The 24,508-nt window shown below is 43.6% G+C and overlaps 1 protein-coding gene across 1 annotated transcript in view; it reads right to left on the reverse strand.

The window, feature by feature from the left end:
• Window positions 1-1,534: 1,534 nt before the first annotated feature.
• The window catches only part of Serpine2 (serpin family E member 2), a 58,474-nt gene continuing 35,500 nt past the window's right edge, over window positions 1,535-24,508 (reverse strand). The window contains exons 3-9 of the mRNA XM_051190550.1: window positions 23,162-23,389; window positions 16,935-17,132; window positions 8,557-8,755; window positions 7,753-7,853; window positions 5,739-5,825; window positions 4,411-4,494; window positions 1,535-2,171 (exon numbers count right to left, since the gene is read on the reverse strand). Of these exons, the coding sequence (XP_051046507.1) occupies window positions 2,134-2,171; window positions 4,411-4,494; window positions 5,739-5,825; window positions 7,753-7,853; window positions 8,557-8,755; window positions 16,935-17,132; window positions 23,162-23,389 (935 nt within the window). The 3' untranslated portion in view covers window positions 1,535-2,133. The remainder of the gene's footprint in view (window positions 2,172-4,410; window positions 4,495-5,738; window positions 5,826-7,752; window positions 7,854-8,556; window positions 8,756-16,934; window positions 17,133-23,161; window positions 23,390-24,508) is intronic.

The raw sequence follows: 24,508 nt of genomic DNA on the forward strand, positions 1-24,508 counted from the left end.
CCCCAGTTCTCAAGCCTCTGGCAGAGTTATATCACGGCTCCCTTCACTGCCCAGACCTCCGTTTGAACTGTGCTGCCATCTTCTTTGGTTCTCCAGTTTACAGATGGCACACTTTGAGTCTTGGCCTCCATAAGCATAGGAGACAATCGCTGTAACAAACTCTCATGTCTCTCTACCTGTATCATACATACTATTCCCCAGAAAACCCCAAACAACATAGGATTTGAGTAAATAACAAGTAGATGAAGGCAGTACATAATTTTCATTTCACTGCCACTGACACTGCTGTTTTAAGTAATACATAATATATTACTGACTCAGGGCAGAATAAAACCCATTAAGACTGGGTCTAATCGGCATTAATTACATGGGGAATGTTTGCTAGAATGTATGTGGCTTCAGGGAAGTATTCAAAATAGGTTTTTGGTATTTACTTCCTTTTCTTCTGTGGTTTCAAATACACACAATTAAGCAGCTGCAAACAACATAGTTAGTCCACTTTACAAATAACTAAGATTGTATCTGAAAAGAAGGTCACATAGTATTGAATATGACTGAAATTTTGATGTAGCATAAATTGTGGACCTCCTGGGCTTAAATAAAGTAATAAATTCTTAAGTTTTGATGAGCAGTGTTTTTAAATGGTCTTAAAATTTTAAATTACATCTCTCTCTCTCTCTGTGTGTGTGTGTGTGTGTGTGTGTGTGTGCATGCATGCACAAGCTACAGTGTGTATGCGGAGGTCAGAACAACCTATGGGAGTCATTTCTCCCACCATGTGGGTCCTGTGGATCGAACTCAGGTCCATCAGGCTTGGCGGCAAGTTCCTTTACCTGCTGAGCCATCTCACCATTTCAATGTTTTCAACTATTTCTGATGACAGGCTACATAATCCTTCCAGAAACTCATTTTAAAAATGCCCAGTAAATGGTATCATGGTTGTGATGTTTAAATGCAATGTGAAAAATTTAGCTCCCTCAAAGAAACAAAAAATTGTCAGTTCAAACAGCAATCCCTCAAGACAGTCACCAGAACCAAAACATTGACTGTTGCTTGGAGTTTCAAAATACAGAAGTCCCCAGAAATTTCTTTCTGTACTTTATGGAGTACTTGTCTGTGGGGAATTTTTAGCCATGCTCAAGGGAACTGCAGCCGGGACTCAAGCTGGGATCACCCTACCAGTCACTGCTGGAAGAGCTCTAAAAACTCAGAAGCACTGGGGCAAGGAACAGCAATTGCTTGTCAGGTTGCAAGAAAAAGGATAGAAAAAGCCCAGGGGCTTTGAAGTACTTGCCAGCTGCCTAAGTACAAAGGCTTACTGTGAAAGGTCGAGGCAAAGTTTCCAAAAAGGCTGTCTCTTTTGATGTCATTTTTTTTTTTTTCAGAGAAATGGCTTCTTTTACATTTTAACTACTCGCAACACTTTTTTATTTTTTTTTTTTACCATGTACAAAATACAAAAATGCTGATCCAAAGAGTACAGACCAGTAGTGACAGGCACATAGCTTGACAGCAAACTTTGTCGAGCGACACGTTAGTTTTCAAACTTTATTTTAGTGAATACATGCACTATATAAAACAACAATAGCAACAACAACGAAAAACAACACACAGAAGAGGCTACAGCCTTCGCTACTCCCACCCCTCGCCACCTTCAAGCCTTTGGGTGGAAGTGAGGGGAAAAGAATTAAAAAGGCAAACGATATTTTCCCCGTAAAAACAACGATAAAAATGTCTTCTTTTTGCTTTTCCTGTCACACTGATTAAACTCCTGGAAAGTCACACATATAAACAAAAAAACCAAAACAAAGATCCTGAACTGGATAGACAGCAAATACCCAAGGGGGGTTGTTAATCTAGGTAGCTGATCAGTAGTTTAAAGAAATCTTTTAGACATCTTGAAGTCCTCCTGTTCACTCTTCACTTACAGCATCTCAGCCATTCTGCCCTCTCTTCTGACACAGCCCTGACCAGAAACACTTGCGTCACCAAACTGTTGCTATGAACCGGTTTCAAAAGGGAAAGCAGTGTACAAAAATATTTAACAGAACTATGAAAGATGTGGGGAAGGGAGTCAGTCGTTCTTCACACCAAAGTCATCTTGGCTTTGCATGGGTTTCTTCTGTCTGCTCTTCAGGGTTTGTTGATCTGCCCCTGGAACAAGATAGCACCTAGAGGGCGAGAGAGACACTGTTGGACTCCTTTAGATCAACTCATGGTGCAAGAGGGAAGGTGCTGTGTGCCGGGGAGGGAAACCTCTGGCTTATCTGTGCCCTCTCTAGAACTTTCTCCAAGGGCAGACACAGTCTCCACCTCACTGTGCAAGATGGAATCCACTACTCAGATGTGGTGGCTGCACCGAGGATTGTGCGACTAAGAAGTTGACATTTTAATTACCGTTTTAATGAAAGTTTAGGTTGAGAAGCCACATGTGCCGAGAAGCTGCAACATTGGGCTGACCAGCTCCGACACACAAATTAGAACATACAAAACAAAGAGATAAAAGAACAAGGAACTCTACCTTCTGATTAAAACGATAGCAAATGATAAGACCTATTAGCACCCACAGTGTATGGATGTGAAACTAACCTTTCCATAAAGGCAGGTTTATACTTCATAAATAAAAAGAGGGGGCTGCTATTATCCTTATTTTTTAGGAGCTCTATTACTTTCATTCACATGTATGTGTGTGCCTGCATGCGATGATTTGTATCACATGAATACAGGTGGCTACATAGGCCAGAGGGCATTAGATCACCTGGACCTGAAGTCTCTGTCAATTCTAGAGTTTATATATATTATCCTTCTGAGGTCTTTGATGCAGTTGAAGACAGGTAAGTTATGGTTTTCCTTAGTTACTATAAAAGATAGGTTACAGATAAAACTTTACACTCACAAAGATAAATTAGATGGTAGACTATTTTCTTTAAATTTTGCCAAATGTAAATGGACTAAATATTGTTAGCTACAGTTATTGTTTGACAACTATTTTGTTATATAGAATTTTACTATGTTAAAGTTAAAACCTTCCTTTTTATTTAGACAGAAAAGAGATGATGGGGATGTCCTTCTGTATATATGTTTCTCTTATTGGTTGATGAATAAAACACGGATTGGCTAATAGCCAGGCAGGAAGTATAGGTGGCGCTATGACACGAGGAGAATTCTGGGGAGAGGATGTAGAGCGGAGCTGCCAGAGAGACTCCATGTAGCTGCAGAAAGAGCAACATGCTGAAGCGTTCTCCAGTAAGATAAGACCACACGGAAATACTTAGATTAAGAGAAATGGGTTAATAATTAATATAAGTCTCTGTGTGTTTGTTTGGGGCTAAATGGTTGTGGGACCGGGCAGAAGAGAAACTCTGTCTACAACAGGAACAGAACCTAGCTCCTCTGTAAGAGCAGCAAGCACTCTTAATTGCTGAGCCATCTCTCCAGCTCTACTATCTTTTTTTGTTCAGTTACTTATCTTTTTAAAAAACATTTTTTAATTAAGAAAAAATTCATACAATATATTTTGGTCAGTTCTTTTTAAAAGATGAACTTAGTGGGTTGGTGAGATGGCTCAGTAGGTAAAGGGTTTGCCATGAAACATAATGATGTGAATTCATTCCCCAACACCCATAGAAAAAGCCAAATATGATGGTGAATATTTATAGCTTACAATATCACAGAGACAAGGAGGGTTCCTGGGGCTGGCTGGCTACCTAGCCTAGCCTAATCTTCAATCCTCAGGTCTTTATCTCAAATCAATCATCCAACCAACCAAGCAACCAAGCAAGCAAGCAAGCAAGCAAACAACCAACCAGGATAGATAGCACCTAGAGAATGCCAACCAGCGTTGACCTCTGGCATACAGTCACCCGCATACCTCCCCCCCACCATACACACACACTATACACACAAGTACACATACCACACATATGCACACACATACCACATACCCCTCCACACAAATAAGCACATGTATCAATATATCACCTCCCCTACACCTCGTCACGCACACAGAGAAGCTAAAGATCAGAGGGTAGTTTAAGGGATGAACTGTGGTGCTAAGATCTACTGCATGGACAATTTCCAAGGCATTATATCTGAGTGGCCTTGCAAAATGTGAAGACAGAGTGTGCTGTAAAATTTTAAGCTATTTTTGAAGCTATGAAGAGTATGCTGAACCTTCTTAAAAACCACCACCTTCTTCCAAACCTACAGTCTGGGCAACATTTAAAAGAGCCCATCAAACTCTGTAACACAGACTTGGCTTTCCTTCTTCAAAGTGGGTTGTTATGGTATCTGCAGTGTCACCTACTGTTGACATGAAACAGATTAGGGGCCACACTAATGGGTACAACTGTAGCTGGACAGCACCTGTCTGAGCACAGAAAGCCAGGAATAAACAGAAGAACCACTCACCTGTGGGATTATGTCGGATGAAGAACAGGAAAGGTCTGTCTACTATAAACCAAGGAGGTGATGACCTTGCAATTAGGATTGCAGCTATGAAAAGAAGAAGATGTGTTAGCCAATCAGCAGCAGGCCAGCAACCCACTCCCAGGTGCTGGTGTCTGAGGAAACATTTGCTTTGTCATATAAATTGGCATGCTATAATGGTCTCAACAGTCACTGTTTATTGAGCACTGGGCTGGGCTTTTCACAGTTACTCTAAAAGCCCCATCTCCACAATAGATGTACTTAGTCCTCATAGACTTCTGAGGACTGAATGGCATAAAACACTATAGCTCTCAGGATAGAGACCACCGCCAAATGGGTGTCCAATGCATATTTGCGGTTATTATATTTTTATTCTTCCCATCTGCCATGCTGACGGAGTCTCTGGACCCCTTTAACACACTTTCTGCAGATAAAGGTCAGCTCAGAATGCTTAACTGTTGGTTCTGTGCCTTCTGCTTTCGTGTATCATTTTGGTGCCCTTTGTGATGACAAAGTAGACGACAGCTCATCTGCACCTGTTATGTTATATTACAGCTCCACTCATTAGCCCAAACACCTGCTTTACAAAGTACTTTTTATTATTATTGTCATTCTGGGGATAAACCCAGGACAACAGGACTGCTGAGCAAGTCATCTGCCCATGAACTACACTCTGGCCTGAAAGCTTCTTCAGATGCATAGATGTCCGATCTGTCTACTCTGCTGCCCAATGGCTGGCCCCATTAAACAAGACCATGAAGTTTAGCAGGAGGGAGAAGGCTGGCATAACTACCAGTGTCTGGGACAATGGCTCAGTACTGCCTTCAAACTTTTGAATGACACGAATGACTTAGGCTTGCTCTTAGGAAGTAGAACTCAAAAGTCAGGCTGGGCAAATTGCTTTACCCAGAATTACAAACAGACAGTAGGTAGTATATACTGAACTGTGTCTCTCTAAAATTCCTATTCTGGGGCACTAAGCTCTTAATATGACTACACTTGGAGATAGGCCCTTCATGGAGGCTATAAGGGACACAGAAGGACCTAGAGGTGAGGCTCTGACCGGATGAGCTATGCTCTCATACTTGCTATTATGTTTCCATCTAAAGGTGGGTCTTTCCGACCTCCTCCTCCTCATTGCCATGAAATACTTCATCTACCCATACTCATTGCTGTCCCCGAAGGCTCAGTGTCCCTTTCCTACCTCCCCAGTTCTCAGCTGGAAATGAGTCTTTGAGTGAACCTAACTGGGATGTGTCTGCTTTCCCGCCTTGCCACATGACCCAACCATCACGTGACCCAGCACTTACTTGTTGCGGCTGAAGCTTTGGTTCCATCTTCGCTGACTTCAATCTTTGCTTTTTGCAAGATATGAGAGACATGAAGGCTTTCTGACCCTGTGCCCAGAAAACACAAAATCAGCACTTGGTCAATTGCACCCCTTCCCCAGTGTCAGGAATAACTGCAAAGCCATGGCAACTTCCAGTTTTTTTTTTTTTTTTTTTAAAGTAACCGCTGTCGCACAGATTGGGGGCATTAGGTGGCTGTCACTTGTAGTGGATTTCAATTTCTGTTAAATGATTTGTAATTTTTACTTCTGGGAGGGATCCTCAGGCCCTAAATGTTTTAGCACCTCTAATCATCAACAGAGATTTGTAAAGATGCCATTTTTTCTTTTTCCCCAGAAGAAGAAAGACAATGGTATTGTCCAATTACAGATTGTCCATCCAAGAAACTGAGGCTCACAGGCTAAGAAATGAGTCCCTAATCACATGGTTAGTTAGGTGCAGGGAAGGGCTGGCTTTCCTAGCCCCCGCCACTCACCCACCTGGACAGTCATATGAGAGGGGAACCCCTGGGAGGGGCCAGGCACAGAGCTGCAGCTGCATCTTGGGGACACTGCACTGTGGGTTCTCATTTTCTTCTCACCAGAGCCCAAGCAACAGATTATTCCCAGTGGGAAGCACTGTCCCGGAGGACACTAACTCCAGTCAGCATGAGCTGATGGGGCGTGGGTCTGGATGAGGACAGCAAAAGGCTTTTTTTGGAGGGGGGGCTGGTTTTGCCCTGTCTGCATAAACACCCAGCTCTCATATGACTAATTGTGACTAGGAGTGTGTTTATGTGGCTCAGGTCACCTACAAGGTGAAAGAAAACAGCCTAAGGAGATTCAGGACCCCTGGTCCTCCTGTTTAGCATTCAGACCCTAACAGGTGATTCTGAACAAGGAGTGCTTCTCCAACTTTATTAGGCCAAGGGATCCCATTAAAATAAAGGCTGTGACTCAGGAGGTCTGGGTCAGACCCAAGAGATGCATTTCTAACAGTCACAAGTGATGCTAATGCTCTGGGCTGGGGACCAGGAATGAAAAGGGAATGGGAAAAATCAGTGGAGCTACAGTTCCAGCAAAGACAGGTGTGTGTGTGTGTGTGTGCATGTGCGCGTGTGTGCATGTGCGCGTGTGCACGTGCGCGCATGCGTACACTCAGATAGTTTTGAGCATGCAATATGTGTGTGTGTGTAGGTATATATTCAGATATTACAGATATTCTTGAGTACACAACTGGAACTGGTAATAAAACCCATTCTCTGCCAGTCAAGGATTAAAATACACGCTGGAGTACTTTTCATATCCAAGCTATAGCTTTTCTTTGGAAAGTATTCGAAATGTCGAAGTTAAAGACCTGAACTATTCAAAAACTCCAAGAAGAGTTAGAGGATGGCAAATACAGGGAGATGATACTAGACATGCCCTGGTGCTTGGGCTGCTTGGGTGAAGGCTTGGGTTATAATCAGGCAAACTGAATGAGTTATCTCAGAATGGCAAAATATACTCCTGGATACAGGCAAGTGTACCGTTGCTCTGTGGAAGTAAACTAATGTTTTAGAATTAAAAAAAAAATTGTCTTCAGATTCTTTTTTTAAACCAAAGGGAAAAGTTTGTATTCAAAAATAAAGAGCAACTAAGTCCTAACTAAGAGGCAAATCATCCTGGAGTTACAAATATTGCTCAGCAACAGAACACATGTCTAGCAAGCACACAGCCCTGGGTTCAAGTCCCAGCATTGAGGAAGGAAAAAAAAATTCAAGGTTTTAGGTAACAGGCAAAACATGTAGAAGTCCTTATCTTTGTGGTCCCTCAGACTTCACATGAGATGCAGGAATAAATGAATGCTGATTAACAGGTTTACAGTCAACAGCATCCTTTGACAAGGCATCAAATTAAAACTAGCACAGAGTTAGGGCAACATACTCGTGATTTTGATTTGAGCACATAAGGACCTGTAACATTTTCTTGCAGTTTAAGGTTTCAACTCGACATACTTGTTATTTTTGCAAAATTTGCCTTTAGTGGCTCAAACATCTCAGTAATGCCAAGGGCTTTCAGGGGTTCCTTCAAATCTGTCTGTGCCACAGCTGTGAACCTACAAGAGAACAGAAAGTATGGGGGAGGATCAAGATGCTATCGATGACTCACACATGACAAAATCAGCACATATTTACAAACAGATGCTATAAGGGAGAACTCTGCCACCACTCCACACTGTAGTCTGACTTCTAACCCCAATATTTAAATGCCAGGCAAGAGGACAACACACCCTCTACTCACTCACAGTGAGCATGACCATGGGCATGGCACTCTATCAGATATTTGGTTAAACATTCTTCAGTAACCTTCTATGAGAGTGGTTAGGATGTATTTACCATTTAAGATGCATTTATCTTTATCGTTTAGATGTGTAAGTATTTTGCCTACATAACATTCCTTATCCTGATCTCACCAAGCTCCTTGGACTACTGTGTCCCCATTCATACTAAATGAAGATACGTGTGTGCTTTTCAATTCTCTGAATGGAAAGAAATATGTTAGAAATTGTCAGAGTTTATGAATTTGCACCCATGAGGAGGTTCTAAGGCCAAGGCCTTGGCCATTCCTCGAGTATCATCATAATCCCACTACAAACAGGCACTGTAGGGTCTCAGAGAAAGCTTTCAGAAAAGACAGCCTGCTCTCCCTGCAAACACACATTCTACAAGCCAACCATCTTAGCTTCCTGTTTCTACTATACAATATGACAGTTATCCCTTGAGCAGTGCATCCTTTCTTTCAAGAGAAGGGATACTTGCTTGGGCAGGACCAGCTGCATCCTCTTGGGTACCATGGTGTTCATCCAGCTATCAATGGTCTTGGTACTGATGTGAGGGATGATGGCAGAGAGTGGGGTGGAATTTTCAGTTGGCAGGGCGATCAGCATACTGATGCTTTCACCGTGGTAGGGCAGCTCAATAAAGTTGTACCATAAGCCATTCGGGGTGCTGGTAGACCCTAGAGAAATCAGAGGCACATTTAGTGTATGCTTGATGACTTCTAGGTGGGACACAAGTGGCTGGTGGTCACCAGGGAAGCTGCAGGGGGAAAGACAGCAATCCAGTCCACAAAGCTCCCTTTGGTACAAATAGCTCCCTCAGAAGGACAAAGATAAGGACAATGGCTTCTTTCTTCCCTGGTGCAGAATTCTCTGTCTTCAGTCTAGACAGAATGCCTCTGGGCATTGCTAAACTCACTTTAATTCTGCTGAATAGGATGTAAGTAGATCATTAGGTACTCACCACACAGAGCTTTGTAGGAGATTGACCTTTTTATGGGTAAGAAAATAAAGTGATTTTGAGATTTTCTTTTTACATTTTACTTTGCTTTAGAAAACACCCTGCATTGCGTTAAAGGTGTACAATATGATCGTATAGTCAAGACACAGCAAAAGCATTTCTAGAGTGAAGCCAATTAGCACCCCCATCATCTTTCATCATTACCTGTTTCAAAGTAAAAAGATACAAGCTAGCCGAGCACCAGGTTTCATCTCTGTTTCTAAAGTGCAGATGCAGGATGACCAGCTGCCTTATAGCTCTGCCGCCATTAACTTCCCACCATGATGGGTCATATCCTCAAACTGTGACCTGAAATAAACCCTACCTTCCTTTCACTGCCTTAGTCAGGTATTGTCTCACAGCAACAAGCAAAGTAATTAATACAGCAACCGGCAACGGGCGACGCAGCAACTGCACAGTACAATCGAGTAGTCAAAAGGTCCCTGTTGGCACTTCTACACTGATGGGGGGGGGGTTTAGAATCTTTATTAAACATTAAACCTTAAAGATAAACTGTGAGCCTGATGAGGTGACATGGCCTCCTTGTGCCACACCTCCACATGGATGGAAATATCGGGATCTTCAAGTATGGACCTCGCAAGGTTGCTGGGACGATGAAATGAGAAAAGATAATGTATATAGGAGTAAGCAGGCTGCCAGTGGGGCCCTCATCTACCTCCTCTGCACGAAATACAACACAAGAAAGAGAAAGAGAGAGAGGGAGCGAGCTCCTGTCATTTTCTCCAGACCTTTCTTGGTGGATGCCCTTGGCCAATCATAGCTTTTGAGGTGAGGAATTTTGGACAGGCCACATCTCCAGAGAAGGAGGACAGAAGGTCAAAGAAAGAGGACAGCCAAGAGACAGAGAATAAGCTTTGTTCTGTCACAAGCACTCTTCGCCATAAAATGTAAACAGCTGAAGGTGCCTGAATAGCCAACACAGGATAATGGAATTTTCCACGGATTTGTGGCAACCCTTGCTCTCCACAACATTAGGCTGCACCAGGCTGTAGGACAGCCTAGGAATCCAGTGTGGCCTGACTTAGCTTGGAATTGCTGTAAGCTCAAACCAGCCTGGATTATGGGTTGCGACTGTCCAAGAATCGAAGTTAGTATTCTTCATTTTACGTTTAGCCTGTTTGATAAAACCATCTCAGTAGAAACTGAAAAATCAATGAGGAATTGAGAAAAAACAAAAATCACCTCCCAATGAGCCCTTTAACCCTCATAGAAAAGATCAAGTCTCCAGTTCTAGAGGAGGTGATTCTCAGAGACCGTCAAATGCGGGAAGTAGTTACCAAATTATTTCTCTAGGGCAGAAAACAGAGACCTGGAGAGATTGACAGCTAAGGAGGATTAAAGCTATGGATGATGAGAAGTGTGAACTGCGGTGTGGTGTGGGAGGGGGGCAGGTAAGTAGTCTCACAGGTTAACTCAACCTTGACTGGATACGCCATTACTGACCAGTAAAACTATTACACATTCGCCATTCTATGTTGTCACACATCTCTGCATGTGACCCCAAGACTAAGTGATTAGGGCCAGCAGGCAGGCTGCATCTATCTGCCCATACCCATGCTGTATCTGTCAGCCTGAGAAGTGGGCAGATGGATGGCCGCCTCTGTTCTCTCATCCATCCCAGGCACTATAATACCAACCCATCACCTTTTTTTTTTTTTTTTTTTTTTTTTTTTACAGAGGACAAGTGTGAGATTGAGGACACAGGCTGGAGACAGAGAACCAACTGGACTCAAAGCTAACCTGAACAGCTCGCTCAGTCAATGACTTCAGTAAAATTCACCAAAACAATGTACACATATAGCACACGGCATAATCTGGCGCGTAGTACAAACTTTCATACCGATGGAAGCGATGCCCGACCAATCTTTGAAACAAGACCTTGCTATAGATACCAGGCCAACCTCAAGCACAGGATACATCCCTCCCAGCCAGATGCAGGGGTTACAGAGAGCAGCCATGATGATATCTGGCTGCTTTACTTGTGGAATGATTGGTCACTTCTCTGTTTAGACACAGAGCTGACCTACCATGGGGGACCACATGGTGGCAGTGGGTACGCCACTTCCCCATTAGGACAAACCATACAGGAAAGGGTATTTGGGAGCTAGGGTCACAGCCTCTGCCTGTCCAATAGGTCTTCCCTTTAAAGTGTCATATCCTAAACTGTGTAAGACTCTGTATCTGCCAAGTACACCATGTGTTCTTCTGTGAGGACAATTTCTATAGTGGAGAACACATCAGCAATTCCCTCACTCTGAAAATAAACCAAGGAAGCCCTTTCTCTTAGATGAATGATATAATTAAAGAGTCAAGTATGAAAAGTGTGAAGATTGGAGACTTTTCTTAGAAGATCTGTTTGGAGTGAGAGCTTTTATGCTAGAAAGGTCCTTGTAGTATTCTGATTCCCACGTTAAGTCCTACAAAGGAAGGACATAATTCACCTGATTGAAATGCTACAAAATCTTTATGGACTATAAAATCAAGGAGGATATTTTAAATACTATCAGGCAACAGATGACTGTCCCTGTAATCCTTTGGCTACCAGTCAAAGTGCATTTTCTGACCCCACTTGAATAGAAACTGTAAAATGTCTTTGGAAACAACAGACAGATCCTCTTGAGTATGGTTGTTTACATTACAGACTAAGAGTCCAAAGCAGACCTGAGGACAGCCGATAGGGCAGAAACGAGGCCCAAGCCAACTAGGCAAGTCAATAAAAGTGCAGCGCTGGGAAAGCAGACAGGCAGGGGCAAGAACACACCTAGTCTTGGGAACTACAACTTAGTGGACAGACAAAGGGGAAGTGATGTTGGTGGATAGATACGAGCTGGAAATGGGGAAGAAAGGAAACTGGAGGGAGTGTGGAGACATTGGTAAAGCTCCTGCCACACAAGCATGAGGGCATGAGTTCAATTCCCAGTATCCATAGAACAATGCAGATATGGTGGCAAACTCGTAATTCCAGTTCTGGGGAAGCAGGGACAGGTGAATCCTGGAGGCTCAGTGGCCAGCCGGCCCAGCTGAATCTGTGAGCACCAAGTTCTAAGGGAGACCCTGACTCAAAAACTAAGGTGGAGAGTGATTGCAGAATATACCCAAATGGGAACCTCTGCCTTCCATACATATCCTCAGACCCAGATACCTGCACACATATGAGCATGTGCACACATACAGAGAAGTCTGTTGTGTTATTTGTTGTGTTTTTTTCCCTTTCTCCATGATAAGGTCTCTATAGTATAAACTCAAACATTTAAGCTGAGCATTTATAAAAACTTTGACCAGAAATTCCCATTTAAGTAAATTTCCTCCAGGGATAGTGATAAAAGTCTTTACAAATTTATGTAAATAACACACTTACTGCCATGTTATTTATTAGAGGAAAAAAGTAACTGGCTAGCCAAAAAAATATTATGTAAGTTTATATCATAAAATAATGTGCAGCTAAAATCATTCTTGTAAATCCTAATGAATTGATGGGGGAAAAAAGGGTCCATGATTATAGTTGCTAAGGAATAAAACGGATTGTGGAATAAACATTGCAGTGTGACTCTATGCATGTAAAAAGGCTTCTAATACATTCTATGTATTTATAGAATAGGCCAAACATTATATACCTAGAGCTTAAAGGGGTTTTTATCCTAGGAAGTGAGAGGAGAGAAGCCCGTTTTGTCTGTATGTATGTGGCAGCTGGCTTTGTAGTGAACCTGAATGCCCTTCCACCAAATAGCACGTCAAAGCTCTTCCTAAACAGAAGTCTGCCCTTGAAGGCCTATTTGTTAGGAGGCATAGTCAGAAGCAGTGTCCTCCCTCTTTTCATTTCCCACCCTCTTACCTTGATGTTACCCAGTAGGTCTCCCCACAGAGGCAGAGGACATCTTGGAAGAGAAGTAAAAAGAAGGCAGAGCCTCTGAAAGGCAGTTTTAGCAAGGGGAACTAAGGCATGGCTGAGGTCCAGGAAACACCCAACAGGAGACCCTGCGAGTCGTGCGGGTTTGGGCACAGCAGCCTCTTGAGTCCTGGCTGGTAGCATTGGCAGAGAGTGAGGAGATGGGCAGAAATGGCCAAAAGGCTAAGAGATCATGAAAATGAATGCCTGCCTGGAGCCCCTGGAGCCTGCTGGATCCTCCTCACAGGCCCAGGCGGATAAGCCCATCTTATCCTGACGAGCTGCTTTGGTAACCAAGTGTGAAACTAGGGAGTGCATGACACTCTCACCACACAATCCAGAAAGAAGCCAGAGCCCAAGCTGGGATTCCAGGCAGACCCAATGACAGGCAGAAGAGTGAGAAGAGGAGGGTGAACCCATGCTGCTTGCTGCCCTGACTGGTAAGGAATAGGATAGAGGCAAGAACACTTGCACACACTCTGTCCTGCACTTGGTACAGCAGTCACAGTGGACAGGGATCAGATGTGCCATTAGGCTCGGTCATCTAAACAAAGCTCAGTGAAGACATCATATAAAGCGCAGGAAGAACACAGAGCAACTGTATGGGTTGGTTACAGACAGCCGTCACCATTCTTAGTGGGTAGGGTGACCTAGAGAGAACGAGTTCCTTGATCACAGTCCTCTGGAAGGAGCTGAGAGTTTTGGTGGGAAAGAATGCACCAGCCATGGTGTCATTGTGGGGAGACACTGGGAAGTCAATACCCTGGCTCTTCTCTCCTCCCTCACCAGTAACCTGTTGTGTCTACACTGGCCACTCCCAGAGGAAGCCAGGGAGCAAGAGAGCCCAAAAAGGCAACCTTGGCTGCAGACAGGATGGAAGGAGGTGGGAAAGGAGAGAGTGGGTGAATTAAGGAAGGCAGACGTTCATTCTCTCATTCATTCCCCCCAGTCCCCATCTCGTCTCTCTCCCCTCTAACTGAACGGATAAAAAGGCATTTATATCAAGGATGCAGTTCAGTAGAAAGAATGTTCGCCTAGCCTGCCCAAGGCCCTGGGTTCAATCCTCAGCACCACAAAAAGATGCATTTGTGTATACCAGAGGTAAAACACACATGTATGTGCTTGGACAAATCAGTTCTGAACTCAAAATAGGCCCACGTGTTTCTCTCCAGGAACAAACCATACACTCAAGAGGAGCAGGCTACATTCTTGGAAAAAATTGTATGTCAGCAGGGTGGTGGTGGCACACACCTTTAATCCCAGCACTTGGGAGGCAGAGGCAGGGGGATCTCTCTGAGTTCGAGGCCAGTCTGGTCTACAGAGAGAGTCCTAGGACAGCCAGAGCTGTTACACAGAGGGAAAAAAAAAAAACAAACCAAAAAACAAACAAACAAAAATCAACCAACCAACCAAGCCACAAAAAAAAAAAAAAAAAAAAAAAAAAAAAAAACCCAAACCAAAAACAACTGTATGCCTGAATCTTCCAGGGGAATATCTAAAGAATCCTTGCATTTTTAACCTTCTCTTTTGTTTTTAATAGGGATCCATTTAAAATAAAACACTTCTGTCTGGATAGAAACTGGGGAGTGCTGCCAGTATTCCAGGGGTGTCCTCGAGCAGCGCAGCCCAAGATGGAGAGGTCGGTGTAAAAATGACTTTGAGGAGAAAGGAGCTATTTACTATGTCTAGGTACTTGGGATGTATGTCCTGTGCTGCCGTAAGTATATGCTATTTTAAAATGAATATTTATTGACTAATCAATTTGGAAAATTTGTTCCTGGAAACTTGGCTGGTGACGGATAAGATGGTAAGTGATCTGACTGACACTCAGGAGCCATGACTTAACTTGGACAGCAGGCAGCCGGCAACATAGTCATGTTAGGATGTGACAGTAACAGAGGATGACAAAGGAGTATTTAGGGGATAGAGAGATGGTTCACCAGTTCAGAGTGTGCACTGTCCTCGTAGAGGACGAAAGTTCAGAGTTCCCAGCATGCACCCATGTTGGGTGGCTCACAACTGCCTATAACTCCAGCCCCAGAATATTGGACACCCTTTTCTGGCTTCTACGGACACAGGCATACACACAGGAAGAATAAAAATAAATAATTTTTTTCTTTTTTTCTTTTTCTTTTCTTTTTTTTTTTTTTTTTTTTTTTTTGGTCTTTTGAAACAGGGATTCTCTGTGTAGCCCTGGCTGTCCTCAAACTCAGAGATTCAGCTGTCTCTGCTTCCTGAATGCTAGAACTAAAGGCATGCATTACTACTGTCTGGACTAATTTTTTCTTTTTTCTTTTTTTGTTAAGGGAAGATGAAAAAGAAAATAAGGGGGGGCAGGATATCAGGATATTTGTCATCCAGGGAACCCAGTATGCACTGGAGACATAAAGCCTGGCCCATCGACAGGAAAAGGAGATTTAAGGTGGGATTTCAATGAAGTGAAATGTAAAACAATAATTAGCCACAGTTATCTGTGCTGTGGAAACTACGGCATAAGTGGGAGACTTTTTCCTCTATCTGTAAGGTTGGTGATACATGTTCCTTAAAATGAAAGTTCAGGGGCTGGGGAGAGGGGAGGAAAGTTTGCTAGGTATGCATGAGGATCTAAGTTCCAATCCCCAGCAACCTCGTAAAACCTGGGAGACAGGAGGATGGTTGGAGCTATTTGGCTATTAGCTCAAGGCTCAGTGAGAGAGCCTGTCTCAAAAGAATGAAGAGAAACCGAACAGGACTCCCCCCTCCCAATGTCCTCCTCTGGCATCCACCCACACACACATATACCACAGTGACACGTGCCCATCCAAACACAGGAAATTTCAATTTCAAATGAGGAAGTCTATGTGAAAGCTCACCACTGTGAACACTTTCCTGAACATTCTCCAAGATGTATCTGTACAGGCAAATGTACAGAAAGTATTTATGTATGCATGGTTCATCAGCATCTGCTGCTTTATACCCTGCCTTCTGGAATCTGATACACACGGTACAGTCTTTCTCTTTATGTAATTCTAAACTAATTGCCACCCGCGTTCCAGGCTGCAGTCCTGTCTCAGAATTCACAGGGGTCCGCATGCTGAAATCCCTCATATTAACGGTGGCTTCTCATGTACATATAGAAATCATCTGTTACTTATCAAACTTAATGCAATGTGAAGAGCTTCATCATATTGTTTAAAGGCAATGACAAGAAATCATATCTGTGTACGTCCGATATGAAGTTAACTTGTCTTTTTAAGTATTTTCCATCTGAGGTGGGTTAAATCTAAAGAGAATGCAGGGCCCTGAGTGTTGCTTTGTACCAGGTTTCTATTTGCCAGTGTGGGATCATCTTCAATAAGTTCTCTGGATGAAGTACTGGGGTAGTGACATAGAGAAAGTCCTTTAGATAACAGGTCCCCACCACCAGTAATGCTCAAGGGGTCTACCCACCCCATGTAGTAGCCATAAGTGGGCTTTATTAGCTTTCCTGACTTTTGATAATGTGAGATGTGAAAAGGAAATACATTTTTTACTTAGCAATGTAAATTTGCTAATGGTGACTTGATATGATTCCTTCATAAGTTCAATGTCCGTTTATATTGGTTTTATTAATTATCTTTTCATCCTACATTTTCAACCCAGAAGCCTACACATGTGATGTGTTAATACATAACTTTTTGGCATGGTATAAAGATGTATGTGCTTTAAGAAGTCTTGCCTTGCCTGACGATGGTGGTGCACGCCTTTAATCTCAGCACTTGGGAGGCAGAGGCAGGTGGATTTCTGTGAGCTTGAGACCAGCCTGGTCTAAAGAGTGAGTTCTAGGGCTACATAGAGAAACCTCACCCATTCTGTGGAGTACTGGCATTCTAGGTGTGAGCCACTTCCCACAGCCTTTCTTCTCCACAACAAAGATCTGTCCCTTTCTGCTACCAACACATTCTAGAATAGACTTCATCCAACACGTACTCACCAGAACGGAACACAGAAAGCTGGGCCAGCATGGGCACTTGGTAGGGTTTCCCATCGCCTGCCACAAAGGTCCGTTTCTTTGTGCTCTCGGGCTGAAACCTGGATTTCCACAAACCCTTGAAATACACTGCATTGACAAGGACCAGTCTGGTAAGGTCACCATTGATCAGATTCGGAGAAAGCAGGTTGTCAATCATGCCTGTGAAGTTCAAGAGCGAGGAAAAATATCAGCAACGGAAGCCACATTGAGGGCAAATGGCAGTTAGTTCCAGAGACAACAGCAGGAAAAAAAAATGAAAGACTTAAATCAGACATTCTGGTCTCATGTAGCCTAAACTCTATGCAGCTGAGAATAACCAAACTTCTGACTCTCCTTCCATCTCCCAAGTGGGGATTTCTGTGTGTGACACCATGTCAGTTTATGTGGCACTGGAAACTGAATTAAGCAATCACTCTACTGGCTGAACTACACCAACAGCTCCTCAACCCGATTCCCTGGGCACGATTTTTATACTCATTATTCTCACTGAAATTTAAAAATTTCAAGTAAAACCAAAATCAAATTAAACTCACTAGAAAAGACTGGTACTGGTTTATTTAAGAGTTTCCCAAACTTCAGTTCCAGAAATCACAACTGGTTCTGTAAGCCCGTTTGCTTTAGAACATTTTTATGTGTCTAGAATAAGCTCTATCTAATTAAGAATTATTTTAGATGTTTTTGCTGACAGCTGTCATGTGGCTGCTGACGAGGGTCCTTGGTGTGCGTTCGTGAGATAATTTTTGCTTCTCTTTGTTTTTAAGCAGCTAGGTTCATGCAGTCCCTGACAAAGTAAACATTCCAACTTGTGACACATCAAAGCTAAACTTCATCTCTTCTAGGACTTCACAAATGCTTGGAATCAATCCCTGGTCATCACAAGTCTCCCGAAGATGCCAAAGAGAACCAAAATTGAATACCATGTCCCCACTTAAGGGCTAGGCACTGAGCTAGGCTCCAATAGTCCAGAGATGAGAAGAGGGGGTTGGCCTACAGGAAATGACTTTGAAGGCAAAACTGTTCTCTTGCTGGGATGTCTGGATGCCAGGGTAAACAGGCTCTTCTCACTTCAGAGTGTTGGTGGAATCCTCCAAATGCCACCCATGCTTGCCCGTAAAATTATTTTCATTGCTACTTCATAACTTTGCTACTATGAATTGTCATATAAATATCTGTGTTTTAGTAGGTTTAAAGGTAGGAGTGTATGCTGGGCAGTGGTGGTACATGCCTTTTATTCCAGCACTCAGGAGGCCGAGGCAGGCAGATATGGTCTACAGAGCAAGTTCCAGGACAGCCAGGATTGTTATACAGAGAAGCCCTGTCTCAAAAAGCCAAGGGGGGGGGGGAGGGGAGGGAGGAGCTAGGTGTGTGTATTAAATAGGGTTTCTTATACCCAAAGCTACTGAAATAGTTTGCTTGACTTCAATACACACACACACACGCACGCACGCACGCACGCATGAAATGGTGACAGTAAAATCAACAGCTTCCAAGATGTCTAATTCAAGCAGAGACCTTCATGTCTCTTAAAATGAAACTCAAGAAAGAGGAGTCCTAATGCTCTCTGAAAACCTCTGAAACTGGCAAATAGCAGGCGGAAGTTTCTGGTGCCTGACATGCAGAATCTTCAGTGCTCTTACTTCCGCAAGGGGACATGGATGCCACCTAAGCCTAGTCCTGGAAGAAAACTACAGGCTATAAATAGCCATCAATCATTCCGTTCTTCAGTGCAAGGCAGCCTCACAAACAGGTTCCTCCAACAGCACTCCTTGAAGCTATGCCCAGCACTTCAGCTGCTACTTCTGCCCCTTGTAGAGAACATTACCCAACTGAATCCACCCTTGTCTTTTACAACCCCTGCCCCTCGACCCTCCTCCTCACTTAGCCCCTCACTTTCCGCAGAGCCTGAGGGTTAGTGCCACCAGCCACCATGAAGGTATTTATTCTAGGCAAGTTGAATGACGTCTGCCTCCCCCAACTACACCATGCATCACATCACTGCAAGGATTTTTTTTTTTTATTCCCTTGCCAGAATGTAGTCAGGGCTCAATAAGCAGAAGAGACCGGAGACCATTTTGCAGAGATAAATTATGGCTCAGGGCTGGGTGTTGAGTATCATAGTGCACACCTGCAATCCCGGCACTCAGGAAGTAGAGGCAGAAGAAATGAAGAGTTCAAGGCAAGCCTCTGATGGATAACAAGTTCAATACCAACCTGGGATACATGATACCTCATCTTGAAAAAAAAAAAAAAAAGGAAAAAGCAAACACAAAAACGCGGTGCCTTATATTGTCACTTTCAGGGCAGTGTGTGTTAGGAGGGCAAGGTGAAATTAAAAGGAAATGGCAAGGAAAAAACAGTAAGAAATGGATCGGTTAGAGGTAAGGGTGTCCATGAGAGACCTGCTGTTGGTGTTGCAATAAATATATATTGACTCTCCTCCATCCATCTTGAGATGCAACCTAGCATGCCCCAAGTGGGTCCCTCCCACAAAAAGCTAAGGATTAGAGGTAGATGCCAAAAGGATTTGGGAAAAGCATAAAGATTTGATTTTAACAAGCACACCGAAATGAAAACACTCGAGTCTGTGGCAGCAAATGCAAGCAAGGTACATCTCAAATGGCAGACAGGGTCCCCAGCTAGCAGGACTTCAGAGGTTCTTAACCTGAGCATTGCTACTCCTTTGTGGGGTGTGTGTGTGTATGTGTGTGTGTGTGTGTGTGCGTGTGCGTGTGCGTGTGTGTGTGTGTGTGAGTGAGAGAGAGAGAGAGAGAGAGAGAGAGAGAGAATGACTCTTTTACGGGGAGGGGGTCATCTAAGACCACTGGAAAATACAGATATTTATATGACAATTCATAGCAGTAGCAAAGTTATGAAGTAGCAATGAAAATAATTTTACGGGCGGGAATCACCACAGCATGAGGAACTATATTAAAGGGTCACAGCATTCAGAAGGTTGAGGACCACTGAGCTAGCCGCTGTGAAAACAGCTCACTTTGTGAAGGGTCAGGCCCTGTGCTCAGTGCGCCTGTGCCACCATTCACATCATGAAGAAGCCTTCAGGGAACTGTCGTTCAGGCAGTTATCGCTAACATATCAATATTCTGAAAATCAGGGGCCAGGGCAGGGGGAGGGGGCTGTTCAAAGACATTTTACCAAGGTTACACAGCCGATTTGTAAGTGGCAGAATGGACTTCAGGCTGAGAAAGAAGGGACCCGAGCATGTTCTGTGTCACATGCGTGGCGGCACAAAGGTGATCAGGAGCTACACAGTGCAGCAGGCTGGGAAGCATTTCAGGCTGCTGCGTGCATGGGTGGGGGTGGGGGGGTGGGGTCTGAGATGGGAGATGGGAGAAGCTGAGGCTGCAGAGGCCTCTAAGTCAGACCTGTCACAGGGTTAGCAGAGCACCCTGGTGCTAGCTCTCTGCAGCAAGCGCACCTCCTAAGTGACCTTAGCAGTTTGGGGATAGAGCTTGCTTGTCTGGAGATCTGGAGATGTGCTCTAGCTGAGCTGGCAGTGGCTCATGTTCCAAGGTGCTCAAAACAGTCCCATGCAATGGAGAATGCCTCTCTTGAAAGTAATTAAAAGATTTATCCTTAACTTTGCCTGTACGTGTATGTCGGTGTATGGGTATGTGCAAGTGAGTGTAGGTACGCGCTGTAGCCTGCAGTTGTTGGATTCCCCTGGACCTCAAGTCACAGATAGTTGTAGGCCATGCAACATGGTTGCTGGGAACCAAACTCTGGTCCTCTGCAAGTGCTCTTAAGCGCCGAGCCGTCTTTTCAGCTCCCATTTCTAAATATTTCCATGTTGTTTGCTTTGAGGCAAGCTTGGAAATTTACCAAATATTTTGCACCATTGTTTTAAAAAAATTGCATCAGTTATTGATGGCAGTAGTAACTAAGAGCTGGGAGTCACTCTCTTCACTAAGCCCCATGTGGTTCACTGATTTTCAATTATGTCATGATAATTGCTAATGACAAGAAGTGAAAGATAGGTCTGTTTGTTATTATTGCAGAAAAGCCTGGGAAACAGCCTGTTTGAGGTTATTATAACTGTGAGTTATATAAAAAGTATCTTGTTGGTTTTTTTTGTTTGTTTACAAAATTGCATCAGCAATGGTGACAGCTTGTGGTTCCTTGTGTCATAGGATAACATGCCTGACTTAGTCTACTATTGCTAGTTCACACTTATCCTGAGAATTTGGCAAATATATCAAAATTAAAAAAAAAGCATCATTTATTCATGTGCACTCAAAAAAAAGCATCATTTATTCATGTGCACTCGAACCCAAAGGTTAACCATAACTATACATTTCCTTTGTTTTTCTTTGTATCATTGTTTAATTTTTAAATAAAAATCTGTTTATGTGTGCAGTGGGAATATAAAATGTTATCTATGATATGTAGATAGAGTTATTATTTAATGATATATTTATATTATCTGATTTTCATTTCAAGCTAGAAGGAGGGAGGAGAAGGCTATGGGTGTACCTAATTGGTTGAGGGTTTGTTTAGCATGGTGCAAAGTCCTACATGTTCTGTCAGGAACACTGCCAATAAACAAATGAACAAACAGAGGGAGCTGGGTCTGATAGAACTGAAAAACCCTGCTGGAGCTTCCCAGCACAGGTGGACAGTGGCTTCATCAGATGGTACACCAACACGATGTAGCATTATCTTTTTACAGGCAAAGAAGGCCATAAGGTACAATGCCATGACATCACATAGCCAGCATGTTAAGAGCCATTTCTTCATGTTATGTGTTGCAATCTGCTACCACCAGACATACAGGACCCAGCATCCCCAAACCAGCCCTGGACATACACAATATTATCCTTCCAATAGCAGCGTAGTTTCAGAAGTTGACTCCAGACTGCAGAGCAATTGAGAGAAAGTTACTGGTCCACTCCCTGCACATCTTTCTCCCCCCTCTTCATTAGCTCCTCTGAGATCACGTATTCACATGTGTAAGTAGGATGATGGGTCATGGAGCCTGAGCGGAGGTACTCTGCCCCTCCCTTAGAAATCCTTTCCCAGTAAGTCAGGGGCCAGGGAACTGTACTCTAAGCATGTCCCTGGGTAATCCTAGTTCAGGTACACCAAGAACTAGGTTCTGAGAAGCTTGTTCCTCCAAAGGCAGGGTTTACCTTATTGAGTCTCTGCTTCTTTTATGACTCTAACTCCAAGAGCACATTCCGGTCTTAGCAGCTGTGAGTGTTAAGCTGTGATTGTTAAATTGCTAAATCTAGAATCACCTAGAAAGGATGAATCAACAAAGGGCTTACTTGACAGCTTTAACTGATGCAGGAAGACCCAGCATGAGAGAGAACAGTACCATTTCCAGGTTTTGTGGCCCTGGACTGTGCAGGAGGAGAGAGAGCTAGCTGAGTACGGAGCATGCATGAGTTTATTCCTCTATGCTCATGAGTGTGGATATGGTATTTTGCTTTAAGCGCTGGTCAGACTTCCCTGCATGGATGGGCTGGAATCTGGAATTGTGAGCTAAGGTGAACCCTCTCTTCCCTAAACTGATCTTTGTCAGGATGTTTTACCAAGCGACAGAAATGAAACCAGAACAGCTTCACTTTGCTGCGGTAGGCCCCGAGCTCCTCCTGAATGAGACTTCCGGCTTATGAGTCAGCGGGTTTGAAACCCCAACACTGGAAACCTCCGTTTAATGAGAAAGGACATCTAAACAAGCAATCATTATGTGACGTTGAAAATGCCATAATGGAAGGGGTTCAAAGCAGTGTCATCACAAGCCAAACAAAGCCAGTGGAGGGCACCTACAGCTTGGCAATGGCAGATGAGGCTGGGGTCACAGGAGACACAGAGCCAAAGCCTAAGAAGGCTGTTCCAGGCCAAGGAAAACAAGGGAACCCGCTAAACCCATGGGAAAGGGCTCTGTAGGCAGGGTATGGCAAGCAAAGGGGGGGGGGGACAGCTGTGTTTTTTCCTGCTGCCCACCCTGCAGGAAGAAAACCCTAGATAGTGAGCAGTGGCAGCCAGAACAGCCTGAGGTGGGGGAGGAGGCAGACTGAGACCTGGATCATGGAGAATGAAGGTCTGTCAGAGCCTAACTAAGCCCACGTGGTTTTTGATAGAGCAAGCAGTGGTCGTAAAGACTTCAGCAAAAATCTCTTTCACTCACAAAACACGAATCTACACGTAACAGGAGGGCTACTCACCTCTCGTTTCGTTTTTAACCCATAAATTGATGGAATCACAGGCCGAGACTGGGTCCTGGAAGTTCACATTCTGCACCTCGCACTGAAACACCTCTTTGTTCCTGGCTGCAAAGGGCACTTCCATTTTAAAGCCATTCTTGACAAACACAGCATTGGCCACAGTCACAATGTCTTTATTCTTCTTGGAGACAATGGCCTTGTTGACCTTCTTCAGCACTTTACCAACTCCTGGAGGAGAAATCAGAAAACATGGCTATATTTTACATATGAAAAAAAAAATTCTTGTTGGGCATATGACTTATATACCTGTAATCCCAATTTACACATGCACCCATGCACGCACACACGCACGCACGCACGCACGCGCACGCACACACACACACACACACACACACACACACACACAAACCTTCTCATTTGTACCACATCATATAAGAACAACACACAAGACAGGAGTCACAAGAGACTAAGTGTGCCTTGTAAGGGGTCTCTATCTCTGGAGACATAGGTAGTGTTAAAATAAACCCTACAAGTCTTGTGATACAACTGCTCCTGCACTAAGTTTATTATGATGTTCTCCTTGTAGTCAGCATGAATACTGGTCTACCCAGGGACTGGAAGCCATGGAGAAAATGAATGGGAGGAAGCTTCCTTATCCAGACTCCCTTGCCTAACAGTCTTAAGCACAGTTTCCTTTCTTGCCAAGGATTTACAGTGTGATTTTTTTTTTTTATTCCTATTTGAAGAAAAGACGATGAATAAAATAAGAATTAGGAAGACTGTTACAGATTGTTATGTGCCGCCAACCAGAACACTGTGGTTTTTACTTGATATTGAGCTTGGAAAGTAAAGAAATTAGTTTTATGGCAGCATAAGCTTTATTTTACATGAGCTGTTCATTCATGCTTTATTTTGTTTGGGGGGGGCATAAAAAAAAGAGAAAAAAATGTGTCATAAGGATGTGAGATGGGTTTCCACAGGGAGCTGAATTACAGGAATGCCCTAATCACCTGAGGTTGTTTCAAAATTATATTGTCCTAAAGCATCCTTTCAGAGACACCTTGGCGGTTCCTGAGGGATGACTCATCATGCTGAACATGCATCTTCCTCAGATTCCATGAGTACCAGGGCCAGGCCATCTCCCCATCCACAAAGAGAGTGTTACGTCATGGACCAGACTTTGGAACCTCCGCTCACCTTAACACCATGCTATGCGGAAACTACCATATGGAGAACAGCAGGCTTTGGGGGTCAAAAGTCACCTCCAAGGCCAAGTGACAGCCCTGGCACTTTCTGACTCTGCCCCCTCAACATGTACAGTCCCTTCTTGTGATAAGCAATTGCCAG

The sequence above is a fragment of the Phodopus roborovskii genome, unplaced genomic scaffold (assembly GCF_943737965.1).
Source record: "Phodopus roborovskii unplaced genomic scaffold, PHOROB, whole genome shotgun sequence".
Lineage (NCBI taxonomy): Eukaryota > Metazoa > Chordata > Mammalia > Rodentia > Cricetidae > Phodopus > Phodopus roborovskii.